The 22,975-nt window shown below is 40.9% G+C and overlaps 1 protein-coding gene across 1 annotated transcript in view; it reads left to right on the plus strand.

Annotated features, from left to right (window-relative positions):
* The window catches only part of ttc34 (tetratricopeptide repeat domain 34), a 112,216-nt gene that overhangs the window by 61,414 nt on the left and 27,827 nt on the right, over window positions 1–22,975 (plus strand). Inside the window, exon 5 of the mRNA XM_041206998.1 lies at window positions 9,569–9,735. Coding sequence (XP_041062932.1) covers window positions 9,569–9,735 — 167 coding nt within the window. The remainder of the gene's footprint in view (window positions 1–9,568; window positions 9,736–22,975) is intronic.

The raw sequence follows: 22,975 nt of genomic DNA on the forward strand, positions 1-22,975 counted from the left end.
ATATCTAGAATGGGAAGAAATCAGAAATATTTTTCCTTGGCCATGAAAAAGGTGGGATGAAATTCACTACTTGGTACATGCCTTATATGGTTTTCTATTTATGTTCTTATTTCTAAGCTAAGCTGATTTCAATATTGAAGTTCAAAGCAAACCCAGGTGGACACTCGCTTGTTCCAATCCCTTTTAATACAAATGTCAGGTTGAATTTCTGTTACTAAATATCTTCCAAATGCACAAGCATATTGTTTATTCTCTTTCATCCTCCCTATGCCAGTTCCCTCCCCTCCTTTTCCATATGCTGACTTACTCTTTCATGCCTCACTATCTTTGTGTGAGCCTATTTATGCATTAGGAGAGGAAGAACCATTTTAAGTCCCATCCTCTTCTCTGCCTGGCAACCCCACACACTTTCAAGCAGAGGACGCCTGGGTTGTGATCAAACACACACAAACGCTGATAAATATTCCCCCCAGTCTTCTATCCATTCACCCGCACCCCCCCTCAGTCTTCTATCCATTCACCCGCACCCTCCTGCCCCTAGGATCCCCAGTAATATTGTGGCCTGCAAGCTACTTTCCCTGAAATTGGCTACCTCCACAAAGATCAATTCTGGGACTTTCTTGCTGTGAAATGTTTAATTCCACTGGCACTCTTTTCCCCATCAAGTCCCCATCTGGAATCTTGGAGCCCAATAATCAAGACTGACAGCCTTGGGAGTGCTGCTCTGTTGGAAGTGTCATCTTTCAGATGAGACATTAAACTAAGGCCCTGCCTTTCCTAAAAGGCATAGAAGATCTCATCGCACTATTTTGAAAAAAAGAGCAGGGGATTTATCTTCAGTGCCCAACTTGATGTTTATATCTCAATCTGTTCTTGTGATGTTGATTATTGGTTTCCTACATTACTGCTGTGAGTACACTTCAAAGAAGTACTTCATTGACTATAGAGGAATTTGAGGCATCCAGTGGTCATCAAAAGTGCAGTATAAATGCAAGTATTTTTTTTTTTCTGCCTCCATGCCTGCTGAACGTTATCATGCAGGTTATTTCAAGTAGCACCGGATAGATGATTCATGCCTAGGGGACTATCCAGGTTGGAAATGACTTTAAGGTCTAGGCATTCTCTCTCGTTGAAAGTGCAAACGCAGGGATAATAAAATGATGTTTTTGTCAATTCCAGTGACAGGAATGCTATTCTTGAAGAATGGCTGCCTTCTGAAAAACAGTTCTTTGGATTTTGACAGGAGAGGCAATTGAGATTGCACGTGGGCTAAGGAAGGAGATTTCCACTCCTGCACTGTTTGTTAAGATAATTGTAAATGCATTTATAAGGACCTGGTTTAATCTGGCTATTCGGATGGGAAACCTTCCCTCCAGGTTGATTGAGTGCATTCTCTGCCATTCGGTAACTTTAGCAGTCAACTATAACATAAGTACACACATGAACTTTTTCCATTAAAATTAATGAAGAACAGAGAATATTTATGATCTGTATTGCCTTGCCCACAATCAGGCAAAGTTGTATGTTTGGTCTGAAAACAGAAAATGCTGGAAAAACTCAGCTCTGGCAGCATTCGTGGAGAGAGAAACAGCTGAGAGTCATACAAATTCGAATGTTAACTCTTGTTTCTCTCTCCACAGATGCTGCCAGACCTGCTGAATTTTTCGAGCATTTTCTGTTTTCATTTCGGATTTCCAGCACCACAGTATTTTTCTTTTATTAAAATTGCTTTTATTAAAGTTGTATGTTTATTGGCTGTGGATTTAATAGGTGAGTCCCACCTCTGAAACAAATGAGATGATGGGTATTTCTGTCAGACAACAGCAGCTTTCATTTATATAGTGGTTTTAATATAATTAAGCACTACATAATGCACGAGGAACATTATCAAATAAAATCTGACACTGAACCAGAGTGGGATCGAGTTAGATTTTAAAAAGCATTTTAAAGTCAAAGAGAGAAACAGTGGTTTAGGAAGAGAAGCCTAGAGCTCAGGGCCTAGGAGCTGTATTTGACAATGGCAGAGTGATTAAAGTCAGTTATACATATGAGGCCAGAATTGGAGAAGTACAGAATGAAGCATTGTAAGGTTGGAGGAAGTTAAAGACAAGGAGGCATGAGACCAAGGAGGAATTTGAAAATAAGGATGAAGATTTTAAAATGAGACTTTGCAAGACCAGGAGCCAATAAGCCAGTGAGCACCAGGGTAATTGGGTTAACAGAAGTTGATGCAAGTTATAATACAGGAAGCAGAGTTTTAAATAAGCACAAGTTCACAAAAGATTAAAGATGGAGGCTGTCCAGGGGAGCATTGGAATAGTTCCATGAGGATTTTGGCAGCAGATCAGCTGAGCTAGGCTTAGAAAAAAGCAATGTTACAGAAGTAAACGGTCTTAATGGAGCAGATATGAGGTTGGAAGCTCACTTGTGTCAAATGGAATGTCACGGTTTCAAACGGCCTGGTTCAGCCTCATATTGTGGCCAGGAAGAGAAATTGAGTCAGTCGCTAGGGAACAGTGTTTGTAGTGAGGAACGAAGGCTATGATTTTCTATCTCCCCAATACTTAGTTGGAGGAATTTCTGCTCACTCCTTATTGATTGTCAGACAAGCAGCATTAAAAAGAAAGACGAGGCGTCAAGAGAGGTGGTGAGGTAGATTTGGGTGTCGTCAGCATACATATATCTTATGGAAGGCTCTAAAAAGACAATAAATGAGCTCCTAAAGTCAACAGATGCTGCCACCTTCACCAGCAGAATCTGTTGCTCTGGTTCCGGTGGCAGGCCTATTCTTCTGCCCTTGTGCCTACTTTAAAGCACTCCCAAACTTCATCCCGTCCAAAGCCCGAAAAATTCAATGGGCAACAAAGAATGCCATACAAGTGGCTCTTTAAGGAGCTCAATAGCTTGTTGATTGATAATTGCAAAATGGTGAGCGGGCTTCTAATTTCAGTGCCTGCTTACTTTCTGTAATTCCTGAGACTAGCGTGATGACATTGTATTGCTGACCCAACATCAACACACCGTAATTTATTTTCACTTTGGGAGGGGGCAAGGGGGACCAATTTGCAGCTGTAAAATCTAGCCCTTGAGTACACGTGACTCTAGAAGTTCCTCACATTTGGTGCTTAAGGTTAGGAATAGTGTTGGGCTAAGGGAGAGGGCTTTGAAGAGAGAGTTGGTTATTGAAAAATTGAGCCTGTATGGTCTTTGCCATCCAGTTCAGGTGAGTGAAGCTTAGTAGTGCTTGAACATACCTTGTGCTACAGGTACATTTGGGTTTTTGTCCATTTAACTTGAAGCAAAGATGTGGGCTCTGAAAAGAGTGGAGATAATGACTAATTTGCTGGGGACAAGAGCACCGAAGCAAGAAGTAATAGTACAATTAAGCAGGCTAGCAGATGTGTATTGGCAAACAAAGGCCAAAGGCAAGGGAGTTAAGAATTTGAGGGAGCTGGAGGAGAGTCTTTTTCCCTTTGGTGAATGCTGAAAGTAATGGTATTAGAAAATTTCAGATATATGATTATTTTTAAAAAGACTGCAAAGTTGCTCATCAGTGATCAAGACCTCGGGTGTCGAAACCACAAAAAATGTTGAGGGCAAGGAGGTACCCGACAGTGAGCGTTTTTGCATGGAGGACAGAAAATTGGTGAACCCAATGGAATTAGGTCTAGGAGACTTGAAATGTAATTTGAAATTACAGAGGATACTGTGGAGTCTGACAGAAGGTGGATGGGATGTATTGAGATAAAAATCACCCATGATCTAACAGGATTGAAAGTCTGCCTACCCCTAAGAGAAGAGGGAGAACACCTCAGTACTTGGATTGAGGGATAGTAACTTGATGAGGATCTAAGAGTCTTTAAAAAAAATTGAAAAAGATCTGATGCTCAAAGAGGAACAACATGGAAGGGGAGTTGTGGCACAGGTCAAGGTGAGATTTAATGGTGAAGGCTGTCACCACGGTAGTTTGGGTGGTGGTAGTTGTGAACAACAGTGCGCATTGTGGGGCTGAGCTGCGAGGAAGAAGCTCTCTATTTCTTTCTGTACTTCATCTTTTCTTTGCAAAATGCATAGGAATTCAGCATCATTGCTAAAAACGGCTGTAAGAGCAAGGCATCACTTTGAACAATAATACCATATAAATGAGTTGACGTTTCGAGTCCTCATGATCCTTCGACAGAACTTGAGTAAACACTCAAGTTCTGTCGAAGGGTCATGAGGACTCGAAACGTCAACTCTTCTCCGCCGATGCTGCCAGACCTGCTGAGTTTTTCCAGGTAATTCTGTTTTTGTTTTGGATTTCCAGCATCCGCAGTTTTTTTTTGTTTTTATTTTAGTACCATATAAATGTTGTGCCAATGTGTATGAAGATCACTGCCAGAGGAACTTGAGCTGCTCGTCATGTGCAAAAGGTAACAAAATATGCTTACATAGCGAGATATCTGTTCATAAACTTAATGACTTGTGAAAATTGAAGTACATGCCTTGAATAAGCAAAAGATAATGTTAATCATGGTTTTATTTGTCAATAAAGGCCACATGTTCACTGATGACTGTCAGTCCTCATCCTTATCAGCTTTCCCATATGTTCTTCCAACGGCAAAGTATAATCAATGTACCAGAATATTTTTTTGCCCTTGAAAGTACAGCTTTTACTTTTCATCAGATTGCAAGTCCCCATGGATAACAGGGCTTGATTGTGCTAAATTGGTTAGATTCCATGTTTATTTAAATTTAAATACTACTGTTTACCAAATACAGGCATGCAGATTTACATATCCACTCGGAGCTTTATAGGAGGGCTGCATGACAAATCAAGTCAATGTTTAAAATTAGAAATTAGATCCTAGTATTGCTCAGAGAAGAAAATAATTCCAAGTGACTTCAGTCATGGTGAAGGTTAGGTGGTGCTCGAGGTACTTGCTTTACACATATCATTGAAGTCATCTATTCAGCACACTAGACTGTAGATGTCTTCACTGCTGGTAGTATTGCTGCTCGTGTTGTATTCAAATAGGGAAGGGAAAATGTAGGAAATCAAGCTTTCCTTTACAAGGCAAATATTTCACAAGAATATTCTGCATTGCCTCTGTTTTCATCCTGAGTGCAGCACCATAAAAATGTGTATGTATGTTTGTGTCTTTCTATCTCTTTTGTTTTTGTGTTCCCATCTACCAGTGATGACTTTTTTCTCTATTTCTTCAAGCTGTATATTGAGTGTCAGGCACAAATATCAGCTGATGACGACATTAATAGGGCTTAGCATTGGATGGCTGAGGCTCTTGCCCACTCCAAGATGCATGGTGCACTTTCTGACTACTTTTTTAATGGTAATAGAGCCAAAGAGAAGCTGGGACAATAGATTTTAATTTTTTTCTGGGGTTTGGAGAAGCTGAATTGAAATTCCAGAGCTTGGCTAGAAGGCTGAAGGCACAGCTGCCAACTGTTATAGTCATAGCTAGCACAAAATAAGATGATGTTGTTGGCAGCCAATCTATCAGCTCCAGGACATCACTGCAGGTGTTTGTCAGAGTAGTGTCCTGAGCCCAACATCTTCAGTTCATAAATGACCTTCCTTCCATCATAAGGTCAGAAGCGGGGATGTTCAGTGAAGATTGTATAGTGTTCAATGCTATTTACAACATTTTGGATACTGAAGCAGTCTGTGTCCACATATAGCAAGATCTGGACAACATTCAGGCTTGGGCTAAGTTGTGCATGATCAAGGATGAACATCAAGCTGCCTGTCAGTAAAAAAAAAAAGGACAGCTGATCATTTATGACATACTACTTAACAGTAGCTGATAAGTAGCAAGTAACATTTGTGCCTTGCAATTGCCAGGCAATGACCATTTCCAACAAGAGAGAACCTAACCATTTCTCTTTGACATTCAATGTAATTGCCATCTCTAAATTCCTCACCATCAACATCCTGGGAGTTACCATTGACCATAACCTTAACCAGATCAGCCATATAAATACTGTGGATACACGAGTAGGTCAGAGGCTGGGAATTCTACTGAGAATAAAACACCTCCTGACTCCCCAAAGCCTGTTTACCATCTACAAGGCACAAGTCTGGAGTCCAATGGAATACTCAAGAAGCTCAACACCATCTAACACACAGCAGCCCAAGTGATTTGAACCCCATCCACCACCTTACATTCTCTCCCTCCACCATCAGTGCACAGTGGCAGCAGTGTGTACCATCTACCAGATGCACTGCAGCAACTTGTTAAGCCTCGTTCAACAGTACCTTCCAAAACCACAACCCCCACCACTTGGAGGGGCAAGGGCAGCAGATGAATGGGAATGCCACCCCCTCCAAACCACACAGCATCCTGACTTGGAACTACATCCTTACTGTTGCTGGGTCAAAAAGCTGGAACTCCCTAACAGCAGTTACCTAACCACATGGACCTTCTTTAGAGCAATTAGGGATGGACAATAAATGCTGGCCTTGCCAGCCATATTCACATCCCATAACAGAATAAAAAGAAAATCATTAGGTGAAGGAAATGACGAATGCAGAAGATTTCAGAGTTTGGAAAGACAGTTCTCAGAACGTTGTGGGGCTGAAGGTCAAAGTCAGGGAGGATGGGCAGAGAGGCCGTCGAGGGATTTGAACACATGGATATGCATTTAAAAATTGAAGCGCTGGTGGTCCAGGAGCCATTGTTGGTCAGTGAGCATAAAGGTGATGAGTGAATGGATCTTGGTATGAGTTAGGATTTGCGCAGCAGAATTTGTGATCATCTCAAGTTTATGCAGGGGGCGGGGGCATGGTGGGAAATGGGAGGCTAGCCAGGAAAGCGTTAGAAAAGTCAAGCTAGTGTCTTTCAATGCCCTAATCAACTCTATGGTAGAGCAGGAAGTCACCCAATCTCCAATGGCTGGGCTACAATCATCTGTCTGCTGGCTGAACATAGCATTTGAATTCAAAACATTAATCAAAACAAAGCAGAATCAACATTATGGAAATGAATTGTTCTCTTATCTGCCAATACCAGTGATAATGGTCTTGTTTCAGTTTGAGTAATTCTGAAAGCTGGCTAATAGGAGAGATACCTTAGTTTTCCAAACTATATCTTAGCTGTCCTCAACAATTCCGAAGGCTGCTAAATGCAGATAATTAGTTTCATTGAAGTGTAGAAATATCAAAGTAACATTATTCTTTATCGCTCCAGGCTTGATAAGCAGAATGTTTGGTGTAAATACATGATTAACTCATTTGGTCTATGAGAATGGATTTTTAAAAAATAATTTTGTGGAATATTGTGTTATTCTGTGAAGAAGGGTGGTGTGTGTGTTTGATTTAATTAAGCTGGGAAAGGTTACTAGATGCCAGAGTGTCCCGGACTTTTAAGGCATGAAAGGATAGAGGCGTTAAGTTTGAGGTACAAGTAAATAGGTTTGATCTAGCATTTGTGTTATTAGATAAGTTGAGAGTTTGGTTTCTTTAAATATCACAGAAAAGTCAGAGGTGACAAGAAACATCTTTACATCTTGCAGGAGTTCCACATATAGATACATAGAAGAGGTTAGATTATATTTATTGGCTCGAAAGCAGAGACAAAATAGAAACACAAAGGATTTTATGTTTGGAAGGATTTGAGTTTCAGAAGTGTGAGAACAATGAAACCTGAGATGAAAGTGGGGAAAAGGTATTTTAGATACTATGGAAAGCTTAAGGTAGCTGGGAGCTAGTAGCTTTTGGCTGTCAGCTGGATCTGTTAGCTATTAGCTGTGTGAGGAAGATCTCCTAGAAACAGCTCTAGGCTAGGAAAAGATACAATTTGAATCCACCATCTAGTCAAGCCAGAAAAGTCTTGGGCTTTAAAAAAGTGTTGTTCTGAAGTTTTGGATTTCCACAGCAGAGTGGAAGAACGTTTAAGAGATCATGTATGCTTCTATTAAAGCTACAGCTGTTGGCCTTGGGTAATATTACTGGTGTTTTATAGTTAAAAACCTATAAGGGTGTGTTACCTGGAAGATGTTTACTTGTGGGTCTGACCCAGTTGGGAGTCTTTTGGGGGAATGTTTTGTAAGACTAATTTTAATTGTGTGACTGTAATCTTGTGTGCTTAAGTTTTCTTGTGAATAAAATTTTTACTTTTAATTGTTACAACCCAAAAGTGTTACTGGACTACTTGTTGCTGAGATTTCAGAATTCAAAAAAAGGGTATGGTCCATAAGCCAAGTTTCCCTCTGGGATTTTGGTTTGCTTAGCAATTAACATCTGTTGTGGTCATAACAGACCCATTAGCTTTGGTAATTCAGATCCTTATATAATGGTTCATGTGTCACTAAAATTGAGAATTTTGAAATTGGCATTCTGAAATTAACTAAAGTTAACTAAAAATCTTTGTTTCATAGCCATTGTGCTACATTGCTTGTGGGTTGTATGATTTTGTAGTTCTTAACTGTGAACTGTATCCATTTGACATAATGCCTGAAGGCGAATCCAGAATGTTACATAAAATTAAACTAAAATAGTACAAGATGTCATAGGTTTAAACTAGTGCCAGTAATTTGATCACCAGGTAGAACAGTAGAGGCAAAACTGTAGATTAGCTGTCTTGTAATATGGTCTTTCTGATTCCAAGTGTGGGACTATTGAATTGACCCTGCAGAATACAGTTATGTACACTCTATCTTCAAAGAAACATTGAAGTATTAGAGGGGGTTGAGAGCAGAGCAAAAACAGAACCCGAGATTCAAACACTGCATGCTGTAGATAGTTACTCCATCCACATCTATGATGTAGAAGTGATGAAGCAGGTTCACCCTGACACCAGCATCTCCTCCAAGGCCATGAGCATCGCAGGTGGGGCTTCCCGTCTAGCCCATTACAACAAGTGCAGCACCATCAGCTCCGAGGAGATCCAGATTGCCATGCACCTGCTGCTGCTGCCCGGGGAACTGGCCAAGCACGCGTGTCGGAAGGGTGAAAGGTGGTGACCAAGTACACCAGCTCCAAGCAAAACTCCACAATGGACTGAAGCATTCATATTGTAGATAGACTGATCAAAATCTTCAATTTGCATGATTTGGGAGAAGCCATAACCTAATCTTTTAAAATGATGAAAAATGCAAATGCAGCTATAAACTGGTCAGTAAGCAAACTCACCACAGGCTGGATATGGACAAAATGGCAAGTCTGAAGTGATCTTGAACAATACACTTGCATCAAAAATAATTATTATGTAAGGTGCAAAGCCATTCAGATGTATGTTTAATGATTGCATTGCAGCATTCAGCGGAAAGAAAAGTGCTCTCCCAATGTTCGCACGAAAATTCCTTCCTCGACCAGTTCCATTTTTTTAAAAAAAAGCTTTTGCTTTTTGCGCCATCACTAGTGTACCATGGCTGCAGTTATAATGTCCACAGGGTGCAAATTTCAAAGGCTTTTCAACAGCATCTTCTAAGCCTGCGAATTCCATCACAGTAAATGCTGGCCTTATTAGTGATGCCCACATCCTGATAATTAATTTTAAAAATCCTAAAAATTACTATATGTAATTCATGCTCTTTGAAGTGTTTTAATATATATTTATTACTATTCTAGGAGGCACCGATGAAGCCTCACTCCTCACTAGAGCTCGATGTTATGCACATCTTAATCAGAAGAAAACTGCTATCTTTGATTTTGGCACCATTTTAAAGGCAAACCCATCCCATGTACAAGCACGATGTGGACGGTCCTTCATGTATGTGATCCTTAATAAACAAAAGGTAAATTTTTGTTCTTTTGTCATTGCTGACTGCACTGCCCATATTAATCCTAATGGAGGTGAGAACAATCCCAAACAATTCATGTTTCCCAAGGCAAGTGCCATAGTTGGTAGCAGCCAACTTGAAATTGAGACCTTGAAGTGCAGTGTGAACTTAACAAGCCTGCTTGCTCCAAGCAACTACTTGTGCCATATATCTGCTTGTGTTAATTTAGAGCTGCTTGATTTTAATTGAGCCTCAGCCTTGTAAATGTTACACTTATGCCCTCTATTCCAATGCTATTTCAAATTGCCCAGGTTCAATAACTTGCTTGCTCACACTTAATTTCTATCTTCTGTATCCTTTTTTCCCTCTGTATTTTTTTCAGTGAAAATGGTTTTAGTTACTTGAGCCTTTCTTCATAACTGAAGTCTCCAAAAACCTATAATTATTTCTCTTTCCTGGACCCTTGCTGCTGCATTTATACCCTTTTTGGCCTCGGGTGAACCACACTTCAGAATTAGTCTCATCAGAGATTGTGTATGCTTGTGCTCTAATAGTTTATAAATAGGACTCCATATACCTGTGATAAAGACATCAAGGATTGTGAATGACTGCAGTATAATACTGTGTATTTTTTTTGTCATCCATGGGATGTGGGCGTCGCTGGCTAGGCCAGCATTTATTGCCCTTGAGAAGGTCGTTTATATTTGTATACAAGTATGCAAATCCTTTATGCATCCAATTTTAATGCAACTACTTATACCTATTCATACATTAGGTGGACTGTTTAACCTGTGTTATAAATTTAAGTACACCAAAAACTCTATACTTGCATTTGTAAATGAAGTGCAGAACAAGAATGGTGTATATTTATTATGCAAATAGTACAGATCATAGAGCACTTGTTTTATATAAAGGAATTTGCATGGCAATGACTACATTATATTTGTTGTATAATATGCAAGGTACCCATTGTGCACATGGTCTGCACAGATCAAGAAGTGAATAATTTGTTTTGTATATGGTACTTTTTTAAATTCTTTCATGGGATGTGGGTGTCACTGAAAAGGCAGCATTTGTTTCCCATCCCTAACAGCTTGCTAGGCCATTTCAAAGGGCACTTAAGAATCAGCCACCTTGCTGTGTGTCTGGAGTCACATGTAGGCCAGACCAGGTAAGGATGGCAGATTTCCTTCCCTAAAGGATATTAGTGAGCCAGATGGGTTTTTACAACAATCTGTAATGGTTGTCATGGTCAGCATTACTGATACTAGCTTTATATTTCCAGATGTATTAACTGAATTCAAATTCTACCATCTGCCAAGGATTTGAGCCCAGGTCCCCAGAACATTAGCTGGGTCTCTGGATTACCAATCCAGCGACATTAGCATTACGCTACCATCTCCTTCTCCTCCTCCCCCCGCCCGACATCAGAGAATGGTGCTTGATAATGTGACTGCTGGCAAAATCCAAAAGTGTGCATGACATTTTGAGATACTATCCCTAAACTGTCTCCCATGTGCAGCTACTTGCATTCCAAGAATCTAAGAACATTACGTTGTTCTGTGTAACAAAAATCAAATGGCTACAATGTTGATTTTGACACATGCTATTAGGTAGAATAGGAACTATAATTATTGTTGTAAGTCCGCACATCTTGACACAGCCGCTTGGTATAACATATCAGGCTTCAAATTTAAGTTTGGACACGACAATTTTCAACTAATCTTTGCTTCAGCCACTAATTATTCTTCAATGCTTCAAACCTATCTGAGGTACAAATAGCTGTAGTTGCCATGACAAATGTTTCAAAACCCAGACAACAGCTGGAGTAAATGAGAGAAAAGTGACCCTACTGCTAAAGGCATTGATTAGCCGTTCGGCAAAATAATGGCACTGACACCAGTGATGGCTCCTTTTAATCCACCTTATGAGCCAAGTTCTTCATAATTTTCATTTGTAAAGAATAATTAAGAAGGGCACGGAGACTTTTTTTTCTACACAATTTGTTTCCTGTTGATTTCAAAATAATTGCTTTATTTTGACCCTGTTACCATCCCATTCCCCACTAATTTACTTCCTTGCTTGAGGGGTATAGTTTGACAAACAACAGATGCTTGTGCTTCGATCAATCTTTATTTTATGTACAGGTCAGCTAGGTGTTTGACAAGTTCTGACACTTGTAACAGTACTGAGGAATTTACAAACCAAATGATTTGAAAATCTAACTCAAGTTTCTATTTGGTTAATGCTGAAGACAGCTTAACCCCAGCTCTCTCTCCCACCCCCACCCCCCTCCCCAAAGAAAGACACTTGGAGTCCAGAGAGCTCAGGCACAGATAAGCAACACTCGAGGTTTAGTAATCCACAAGTATGCATAGATGTACTACTAACTAACTAAAGCCACACAATTTACCAGCGTGGAGTATTGATAACCTTTCCACTACTTGTCCAGTTGAGGTTACTCAAACTGTTAGGACATTAGTCCAAAGAATTAACTGGAGCAGAGTGGGAAGAGTCCAGTCCCAATGATGGAGCTAACCATCAGAGTCCCATTTATGATCTGCCAAGAGTTAAAATATTCTGGAGTACTGTGAATGCCCCGGTTCAAATATTAGATTGCTGTGTATGCCATAAATGTTTGACTTTTGTTCTAACTTTCCATTACTGTATAGCCTTAGTGATACTTTGACTGCAAAAAAGCAGCACTTACCTCTTTTCCCCTATCAACCCAGCTGTTAGGAGGAGAGTCATAGTTGGTCATTAAGCAACTGAGAAATGTGAATTTAAGCCCTTGCTACATGAATGGTGGATTGTTGAGAGCAACATGATGAGCAGCACAACCCACCATGAACTGATAGTGCATTGCCACCATTATCCTAACCATGCATAAGCACATTGAACAGTGATATCATCAGTTGGAGGTTTAGTACCTCAGGAACAATCAGTTTCCTCTATGCATTTCAATCATGGTAAATGATGTATCACGCATGAGGTCTCCTATAGAGTCTCCAGGTAATGTCACCCAGCAGTTTCTTGCCAAGTCTCTAGTTTCCTCATCAGCTCTATGTTGGACAGCTGCCTCAATATAGTTGAAGGACCTTCATGCAGGTCAGGTTATAATCTGGAAACCATCTTAATGTATTAAGTTCAATGTCAAATGCCAAACTCACTTGTTGGCAACTGCTTAAATCAAATCTTTTTTTTTAATTCATTCATGGGATTTGGGTGTTGCTGACTAGGCCAGCATTTATTGCCCATCCCTAATTGCCCTTGAGAAGGTGGTGATGAGCTGCCTTCTTGAACCACTGCAGTCCATGTGGTGTAAAGACACCCACAATAAAGGGAATTCCAGGATTTTGACCCAGCAACGGTGAAAGAATGACTATATATTTCGAAGTCAGGATGGTGAGCGGCTTGGAGGGGAAATTCCAAGTGTTGGTGTTCCCATGTCTCTGCTACCCTTGCCCTTCTAGATGGAGCTGTCGTGGATTTGGAAGGTGCTGGCTAAGGAGCCTTGGTGAGTTCTCGTAATGAATCTTGTACATAGTATACACTGCTGCCACTGTGCTTCAGTGGTGGGCGGAGTGAATGGCACTCCATCCACAAACAGCCAAGTGGGCTGCTTTGACCTGGATGCTGTCAAGCTTCTTGAGTGTTGTTGGAGGCAAGTGGAGAGTATTTTTTCACACTCCTGACTTGTGCCTTGTAGATGGTGGACAGGCTTTTGGGAGTCAGGAGGTGAGTTACTCCCTGCAGGGTTCCTAGCCTCTGAATTGCTCTTGTAGCCACAGTATTTATATGGCTAGTCTGGTTCATTTTCTGGCTAATGATGACATGATAATATAGGTAGTGAGGGATTCAGCAATGGTAATGCCATTGAATGTCAAGGGGCAATGGTTAGATTCTCTTTTGATGAAGATGATCATTGCCTGGCACTTGTGTGGTGCAAATGTTACTTGCCACTTGTCAGCCCAAGCTTGGATATTGTCCAGGCCTTGCTGCATTTGGACATGGACTGCTCCAGTATCTGAGGTATCGCGAATGATGCTGAACTTTGTGCCATCATCAGCAAACATCCCCACTTCTGACCTTCTTCCTTTGTGCTAGGTATAACTCCAACCAGTGGAGACTTTCGCCCTGATTCCCATTGACTCCAGTTTTGTTAGGGCTCCTTGATACCACACTCTGTCAAATGCTGCCTTGATGTCAAGGGCAGTCACTCTCGCCTCACCTCGGGAGTTCAGTTCTTTTGTCCATGTTTGAACCAAAGCTGTAACGAGGTCAGGAGCTGTGTGACGCTGGCAGAACCCACATTGAGCATCAACGAGCAGGTTATTGCTAAGCAAGTGCTGCTTGATAGCACTGTTGGTGACCATTTCCATCACTTTACTGATAATCGAGAGTAGACTGATGGGGCAGTAATTAGCTGGGTTGGGTTTGTCCTACTTTTTGTGTACAGGATATACCTGGGCAATTTTCCATATTGCCAGGTAGATGTTATTGTCGTAGCTATACTGGAACAGCTTGGCTAGGTGCAAGTTCTGGAGCACAAGTCTTCAGCCAGAATATTGCTAGAGCCCATAGCCTTTGCAGTATCCAGTGTTTTCTGTCATTTCTTGATATCATGTGGCGTGAATCGAATTGGCTGAAGACTGGCACCTGTGATGCCTGGGACCTCTGGAGGAAGCCAAAATGGATTATCCACTCTGCACTTCTGGCTGAAGATTGTTGCAGATGCTTTGGTCTTATCTTTTGCACTGATGTGCTGGGCTCCCCAATCATCTGAGGATGGGAATATTTGTGGAACTGCCCCCTTCAGTGAGTTGTTTAATTGTCCACCATCATTCAAGACTGGATGTGGCAGGACTGCAGGACCTAGATCTGATGGGTTGGTTGTGGTAATGCTTAGCGCTCTCTATCGCTTGCTGCTTATGCTATTTGGCCCACAAGTTGTCCTGTGTTGTAGTTCCACCAGGTTGATGCCTCGTTTGTAGATCTGCCTGGTGCTGCTCCCTCCTGACTATACCACTGTGCCGCCACCTTTGCTGGGTCTGTCCTGCTGGTGGTGTCTAGGACATTATCTGTAAGGTATGGTTCGGTGAGCATGACTGTCAGGCTGTTGCTTGACTACTCTGAGAGTTCTCTCCCAATTTTTGCAAAAGCCCCCAGATGTTAGTAAGAAGGACTTTACAGGGTCAACAGGGCTGAGTTTGCAGTTGTCATTTCTGATGCTTAGGTCGATGCTGGGTGGTAAGTCCTGTTTAATTCCTTATTGACTTATTTTAGCGGATTGATACAACTGAAAGGCTTGCTAGGCCATTTCAGAGTGCATTTAAGAATCAGCCTGGAGTCACGTGTAGGCCAGACCAGGTAAGGACAGCATATTTCCTTCCCTAAAGGACATTAGTGAGTGGTTTTTTGGTCATCATTGGACTTTTAATTCAAATTCCACCATCTGCCATAGTGGAATTTGAACCCAGGCCCCCAGAGCACTAAGATAAAAGCAAAATACTGTGGATGCTGGAAATCTGAAACAAAAACAGAAAATGCTGGAAAAACTCAGCAGGTCTAACAACATCTGTGGAGAGAAAGACAGAGTTAGCGTTTAGAGTCCATATAACTCTTCTTCAGAGCTAAAGAGAAGTAAAAATGTGATGAAATTTATACTGTTTAAGGGGGGGGGGGGGGGTGGTGGAGCAGGTGAAGCTGGACAGAAGGCCAGCAATAGGCGGAGGCAAAGGAGAGATTGACAAAGACCGTTCCTTCCAGGACAGCCTGGTCCACTCCTCCACCTCAACACCTCGTCACCCCCCCTCCCACGGCACCTTCCCGTGCAATGGTAGAAGGTGCAACACCTGCCCCTTTATCTCCTATCTCCTCACCGGTCAAGGGCCCAAACACTCCTTTCAGGTGAAGCGGTGCTTCACTTGTGTCTCCTTCAATTTCACCTATTGCATTCGCTGATCCCAATGCAGTCTCCTGTACATTGGAGAGACCAAATGCAGACTGGGTGACCACTTTGCGGAACACCTTTGGTCTGCCCGCAAGCATGACCCAGTCCTTCCTGTCACAAGCCATTTCAACACACCATTCTGTTCTCATGCCCACATGTCCATCCTTGGCCTGCTGCACCATTCCAGTGAAGCCCAACGCAAACTGGAAGAACAGCACCTCCTCTTCCGCTTAGGATCTTTACAGCCTTCCGGACTTAACATTGAGTTCAACAGCTTCAGACCATGAACTCTTTCCTCCATCCTCACCCTCTTTTTTTAATGCCCTTTTTTCAATATTCATTTTTTTATCCACTTGTTTTTATTTATTTTCATTTTTATTCATTGTTTTATCCTATTTTCGATCTTTTTTCACACCACTGTCCCCTCCCCACTCCCACTAGGGCCATCTGTCACTTATTCATGTTCTTTCCAGAATGCTTACCCTTGTCCAGCTATCACCACATTCTGCTTTCTGACCTTAATGCCACCATCAGCACCTCCTTTAGCCAGTGTCACTACCATTAACACCCCTTTGATCTTTTGTTCATGACATCATTGTCAATCTCTCCTTCATCTCCACCAATCGCTGGCCTTCTATCCAGCTTCACCTGCTCCACACTCCTTAGCAGTGTAAATTTAATCACATTTTTATTTTTAGCTCTGAAGAAGAGTCATACGTTAACTCTGTCTTTCTCTCCACAGATGCTGTTAGACCTGCTGCGTTTTTCCAGCATTTTCTGTTTTGTTCCTCCCAGAGCACTACCCTGGGTCTCTGAATTACTAGTCCAGCGACAGTACCACTATACCACCAACCCCACTTGTATGAGGGGCTTTGGCAAACTGGTATGCCTGCTGTGATACTTATTTCTCTGTAACGCAGTTACAAATGAGGCCAATTATAACCGCTCCTAGCAGAGGTCAGCTAAGCACACATTACCCAACCTGCTTGGTTCAATTCCACATCAGGAGTCACTCAATATCTAAGTTTTGGGAGGATCTCTATATTTTAAAGAAAATGTAGGAAAGTTGTGAGCATTCTCAACAAAAATATATGCTAGCATAATGTTAGCATATTAATTTTCAGATTTCAAAGTAGCATGTATACTTGAGAAAACAAAATATTTGCTATTTTTAAACAGCAAGGTAATGCTCAACTTCATAAGTAATGTCACCTAACAATTCATCACTATCCGTTGTCCTCATCTCATTTTCTCTAGCACCTAATTAGATGCTCTCTGCTGTCTAGAGCCTCCGTTGCTGAAAGTAAACAACAAAGGCTTGAAATGAAAGCAAATAATGTTTTTAACAACGTACAAGTTCCTCTTTTCTGCAGTATTTTATGTTGCTAAGGATCTTTTAAATGGTAACCTTGAGTACCATCTGCGGTCCAAATCAAAGATCTTATTGATTGTGTTGTCAGGAATAACTGAATTAATTCAGCTGGTTCAAATTGAGTGAATTGGCCTTGATCAGCAGAAATCTCATCTTAACAAGCCTAAAAACCAAAGAGGAATTTTAACAAAACCATTTCTCTTTCAAAGCATTGGCATAGATTGCTTAATAATTGCATAGCTGTTGCCATGAAATTGCTGTAGGTTACAGTTGATAGGCTGGTGGTGCCTTATTGAGGGCACGGATTCAAATACAATGTAATGAATTGTGATTGTTGTTTTGGACTGTGCTTCATGCATATTTGAATTATATTAGAAATTATATCCTAATAGAGGAAATTATAGATTGAAGAAAGTGTGTTTTAACAAGTAACAATTAAACTTGTCTAATGTCCATTTCACTCAAACCTGTCTCTACATTCAGGTGAGAACATGGAAGGAATAAGTTCTGCTCAGGTAACATTTAATTGAAGTCAGCTAGGTGTGAGAAGTGCCCAACAGGTTCATTGACAGGCCTCCCTACCCAAAATACTTTGGAAACCAGGATTGGCAATGCACATGGATGCACTTCATGTGTTGTTAAATTACTGCTCTGAGTAAAGATATGGAACTACATTCACAATAAGCAGAGTTTTGCAAAGTAATTATCTATTTAAATGGTTGCCTGTTTAAATGTTGTCAATGTTTACTTAACTATCTATTATGCACATAAAATGTTATTCAGATGTTGGGGATCCACCAACAAATATGTCCTGTAGTCATTTTCTTCTTGGATTGACATCAATCTGGTATTGACTCAAGTTTGTTTTCTTTTTGAATAGGCTGTCCATTTTTATTTTTAATACAAATCAAATGGTAGTAGTCCATTCTTCCCAGGTTTTGATGCAGGTTATTGCAGTGTTTACACTAAGGATGTATTTCCATTGCAAATTTAGCATCAGTGTAAAGCAATGTTAACGTCATATCAACATTAAAGACTTGCTGCATAAACCTGGAGTTGGCACTCAACCTGACTCCAGAGCAAGACTTAATAATAGAGGGTGGTAGTTTAACACCACATGGGAGCATAAAGCCATGTTTGGTGTCAAAGCAGATTTACAAAATACTCTGGCAGAGGTTTATTACAGCTCCTGGAGACTTTTTAAATGTATCTGTCCTAAACTGAAACTCAGAAACCAGGATTTGCCCCTTCTCTGTCCTCAAAACATTTAAACTTTGTAGAACCTCACTTCTAAGCAGGATAATTAAGATAAGGCCGGCAGAAGCCTTAACGTAGTTCTGCCCGGCTGGTATTTGAACTTCAGTTACTGGTCTCAGATCCAATAGCTGCAGTGTAAACTCACCCTAAGATTTAAAGACTGATCCCATGGATGCTGAACTGCCAGGCCTCATAATGAAGATAATTAATTTCTACTTCTTACTAGTGGTAATCAGATATACACTTGTATATTTAAACCACACAATGATTGTAAATGTTTGCCTTTACATACTTTAAAGGGTTATTTTCCTAATCCTTATACTGCTCTGTGCTTAGTCTGTTGCCAGCCTGGAAATGAGAGGAATGGGCAAACGACTGAGTTGAGAAAAGTAAGATTGTGCTTTTAAATTTGGACTAAGTGTCAACCACACATTCCTCCATTTTTCACATCTTCCACCTTCGCCACTTCAATTTGGGATCAGAATCTCCAAAATGAAAAACCCACCAACAGAGACATGGAAACAAATGGCTTGTTGGAATTCTAATGCAGTTGAAGGTTATCCAAAAATACTCTTCTCTGCTGTACAGGTTATTACCAGATTAACACATCAGAGACATGGATCAGGAGTGCAACTTCAGATTCAACTCCATAAACACACCCCAATACTTGGATGTTGTCTTGAGTTAGTGATATTCTTTCTTGAAAAAGCACAAATCTTTAAAGTATTGAACTTAATTTGGCTTTTTAACTTTGTTTCTGAGACGCCTCCCATTCTCTACTTGCACAGGGGACCTGCCCTAAGAATTACCTGAAAGTGAAGTCAGCAGATAAATGCAATGTCAAGAATGGAAGAAAGTGTGATGCTAATGAAGTTGTGAAGGCTTAAACAAACAAAACATTTCTTACCAAGAATAGAACAGAAAACAAAAGCTGTCAGAACTGCAGGTCTGGAGATGGCTTATTGAGGCAAAAATAAAGATGCCCTATTTTATCTGGATATGTGTAAAACCCTGTGTTGGCAAAAACCTGAGAAGCTCACATGTAATTACACAATCTAGCATGTCTACATACTTAACTGTGAAGTAATTGACACCAGAAGGGCGGAATTCTTCTTGTGTGTGTCTCATTTTGGTCAGTAGAATTTAGGATGTTTCTTTAGAAACGAAGGCTATGTTGGATACTAAGACAATTTATTTGAAAAATAGGAGCTTATCCAGAGACAGTCTGGATATAGCTACCAATGGAGATGGTGATTTTACCCAGTAGTGTTCATAACTACAAGTATATAGACATTAATCTGTTTAATAGAATGAATATCTAATGCTGTTGACTTATGAGCTATCTAAAGAATCTAACTGTAAAGTAACCTCATCAATTTACATCTATTTTTGACACTGATCTCAACATAAATTTATAATTGAACAGCTGATGCTGAATTATTGTGACACAACAGAATTACCTCTGTAATCTGTGAAGAGCAAAATAGGCTTAGCATTTTAGGCCATTGAACCTGAAACAGTGGCTTGAATTTCTACTTGTTTGACTCACTGGGAGTGGGTAGATCAGAAATTTGTTGGGAATTCAGAAATCAGGATTTCCACATACACTCCATGGCATGAATGTGATGTCACCAATTGGTTCTTTACCAGGAAGCATGGGGTGAGATTGGGGGGCTGGTGGTGGTGATGGGGAATCGGGGGAAGGTTGCAGATAGGGCTGCCTGATCACTGAGGCTCCTCAGGTAGGCACCAGTTCCAGGAGGTAGGTGTAAAGGTACTCGGCTCCTGAATCCGCCACGTCCTCTCCTGATGAAGTTGCTGGGCTCCCCTATGCTAGGGAAACTCAGCTGACGAGATAAAGTTGAAAAATTGCATAAAAATGAAGCTCACAGTCTCATTAACATAATTAATGTTCCAGCCCACCTCCTTTGTGCAGGCTGGTCACCCACTCATCTTCCTTCCTCAGTTAAAGCTGGAAATGAGCAGGCTGGAGGTGGGTTTGGGTCAGGGAACAGATTTTTCAGATTTCAACTTACACTGATCCAAACCTTGCCTAAATAAGTGCAGCTCCAACACTCAGGAAGCTTGACATCATCCAGGACAAAACAGCCTGCTTGATTGGCACCCCATCCACGAACATTCACTTCTTCCACCGATATACAGAAGTGGCAATGTGTACCATCTCCAGGATGCATTACAGGAACTCACCAATGCTCATTAGGCAGCATCTTCCAAACCCACAACCACTACCACCTAGAAGGACAAGGGCAGCAGACACATGGGAACACCACTACCTGGAATTTCCCTTCCAAGCCACTTGCCGTCCTGATTTGGAAATATATTGCTGTTCCTTCACTGTCACTGGGTCAAAATACTGGAACTCCCTCCCTGGCTGTACTGTGGGTGCACCTACAACCCATGGACTGCAGCGGTTCAAGAAGGCAGCTCACCACCACCGTCTCAAGGGAAATTAGGGTTGGGCAATAAATGCTGGCCTAGCCAGTGACGGTCACATGTCCTGAATGAATTAAAAAAAGAACCTGCCTGTGTATTTTGGTTAAAATTCCCCAGTTAACTCTGTTTATCTCTCTTCAAATGCTGTCTGACCTCCTGAGAATTTCTACCATTTCCTGTTCTTATTTGCTTTTCAACATCTGCAGTATTTTGCTTTTGACTTTGTAATTTGTTTATTTTGGTGCAAATCCTGATGGGAAGTTGATTGTGTAAATGCTATAATTTTAACTATTGATGTAAGACAATTCAGCAAGCCAAATTTTAGACATCATTAGCTACCAAGCATAGACTATGTGGAAAACCTCCTACAGTTCCCTAATGTGGAATTGAAATGCTGGGTTAATGAATAATATTCTTGTCAGGGTTCTGGTACTGAAAATGGTTCTAAGGCTTTTATTGCACAGCATGCTTATTGATGTGTCAGCTCTTGGGTCAGTTTGTATGAAATTCCTTCATATTGTTTTTGCAATGATAATCAATGTTAGAATATGGCAAAGAAATTTTGAAGAACATGTTAAGTACTTGTATGCTAATATTTGTACATTAACGTTAATGCCATGGGATCAAGATTAGCTTAAAACCAGTGGATATATGGGTAAGGCAGTTGAGCTTCTGACCACATACCCTACTTCTACCTCCCCAGCATCACCCAACTCTGCTATTGCTGAAACCTTCCTGTTGCTACATCTAGACTTGACCATTCCAACGGTCTCCTGGCCTGCCTTCCATCTTCCACCTCCCCATAAATTTGAGCACATCTAATACTCTACTCGTATCCTAACCCATACCAACTCCCGTTCACCAATCGCCGCTTACTTACTTACATTGGCTGCCTGTCTGGCAATGCCTCAAGATTAAAATTTTAAATCTTGTTTTCAGAAGGAAGCAGTAAGGACTCACTCTCTCTATCTGAAGCTTCGCCCCCTGACTGTCTGTAACCCCCTCCTGCTCTACAGCTCTTAGATCTCTGCGATCCTGCAACGCTGGCCTCTTGAGCATTCCGGATATAATCGTTTCACTGTTGGCGGTCATGCTTTCATCTACTTCAGCCCTAAGCTCTGGCATTCCCTTCCTAAACCTCAGACTCTCCTCCTTTGAATGATCCTTAAAACCTAGCTCTTTGACCAACCTTTTGGTCATTTGCCCTAATATCTCCTTACATGGCTCAGTTTCAAATTTTGTTTGATAATGCTCTTGTGATATCCCTTGGGACGTTTTACTGTATTTAAGGTGCTATATAAATACAGTTACGACCTGGTGAGGGGGAGTGAACTGGCTCCCCTTTATTCAGCCCCCTCAGTTGGTTGCAACAAAGTTTCTTTTTCCCGTAAAAGCCTTTCCAATCCAAATGTATTTTGTTTTTAATAAGGAGCCAATCAAATCAGGTTTTCTTGAGTCAAAGACTAAGTTCATTAGTTACTCTGCCTGAGGGAAAAATAATAAAAGGCACGACCACACGCGTGCGCACACCCTCAGATGTAAGTATAATTAGAGTCCAAATAAAAGTTAAAAGAATATACGATTAAGTCCTTTGCTTGTCCTTCAGGCGTAGTTTGTTGAATGTTGCAGCCGTTTGAAGTTAACTGGTTTCCTTTAAAATCTTGGAGTTGAATTAAGTTTAGTTAACTGCCTTGCCAGTCAATTTTAGCTTCAGATAGAGAGAGTGATTCCTTATTGCTTCCTTCAGCAGTGTTTCCAGATGACTGATTTTTCTGCCTCTAGCTTGGCAAAACCAATTTTTCAACCACCTGTTTGCATATTCCAAAAAGGAATTCAATCAATATATCATGCAGTCATTGTTGTAAAACAAATAATTGCACTTTTGATCTTTCATCTCAGAAACCTTTTTCGCACATTATAGGATAGCAGAAACCAACCGGAGATGGGATTATTTTGTCCTCCACAGGGGGTTTTGAATGTCTGTTGGATATCTGGCTGGTTAGCAGTTCACATTGCATTGACAGAATTACAGTTAATTAAGTCCAGCACTTTGCATTTTTAATGCCTTCCTTTCAAGAATCCCTATTGAAGTGGACTCTAACACACCCAGGTGTGGAGTTCCATGAGCAACATATCAGGGCAGGTCTGCAGTGCAATCCATTTAGGAACTTTCCAGAAAAGTGGTCAATTTACAGTACCAAATGGTGGTAGCCATCTTT

This window comes from Carcharodon carcharias, chromosome 15, assembly GCF_017639515.1.
Source record: "Carcharodon carcharias isolate sCarCar2 chromosome 15, sCarCar2.pri, whole genome shotgun sequence".
NCBI classification, from domain to species: Eukaryota; Metazoa; Chordata; class Chondrichthyes; order Lamniformes; family Lamnidae; genus Carcharodon; species Carcharodon carcharias.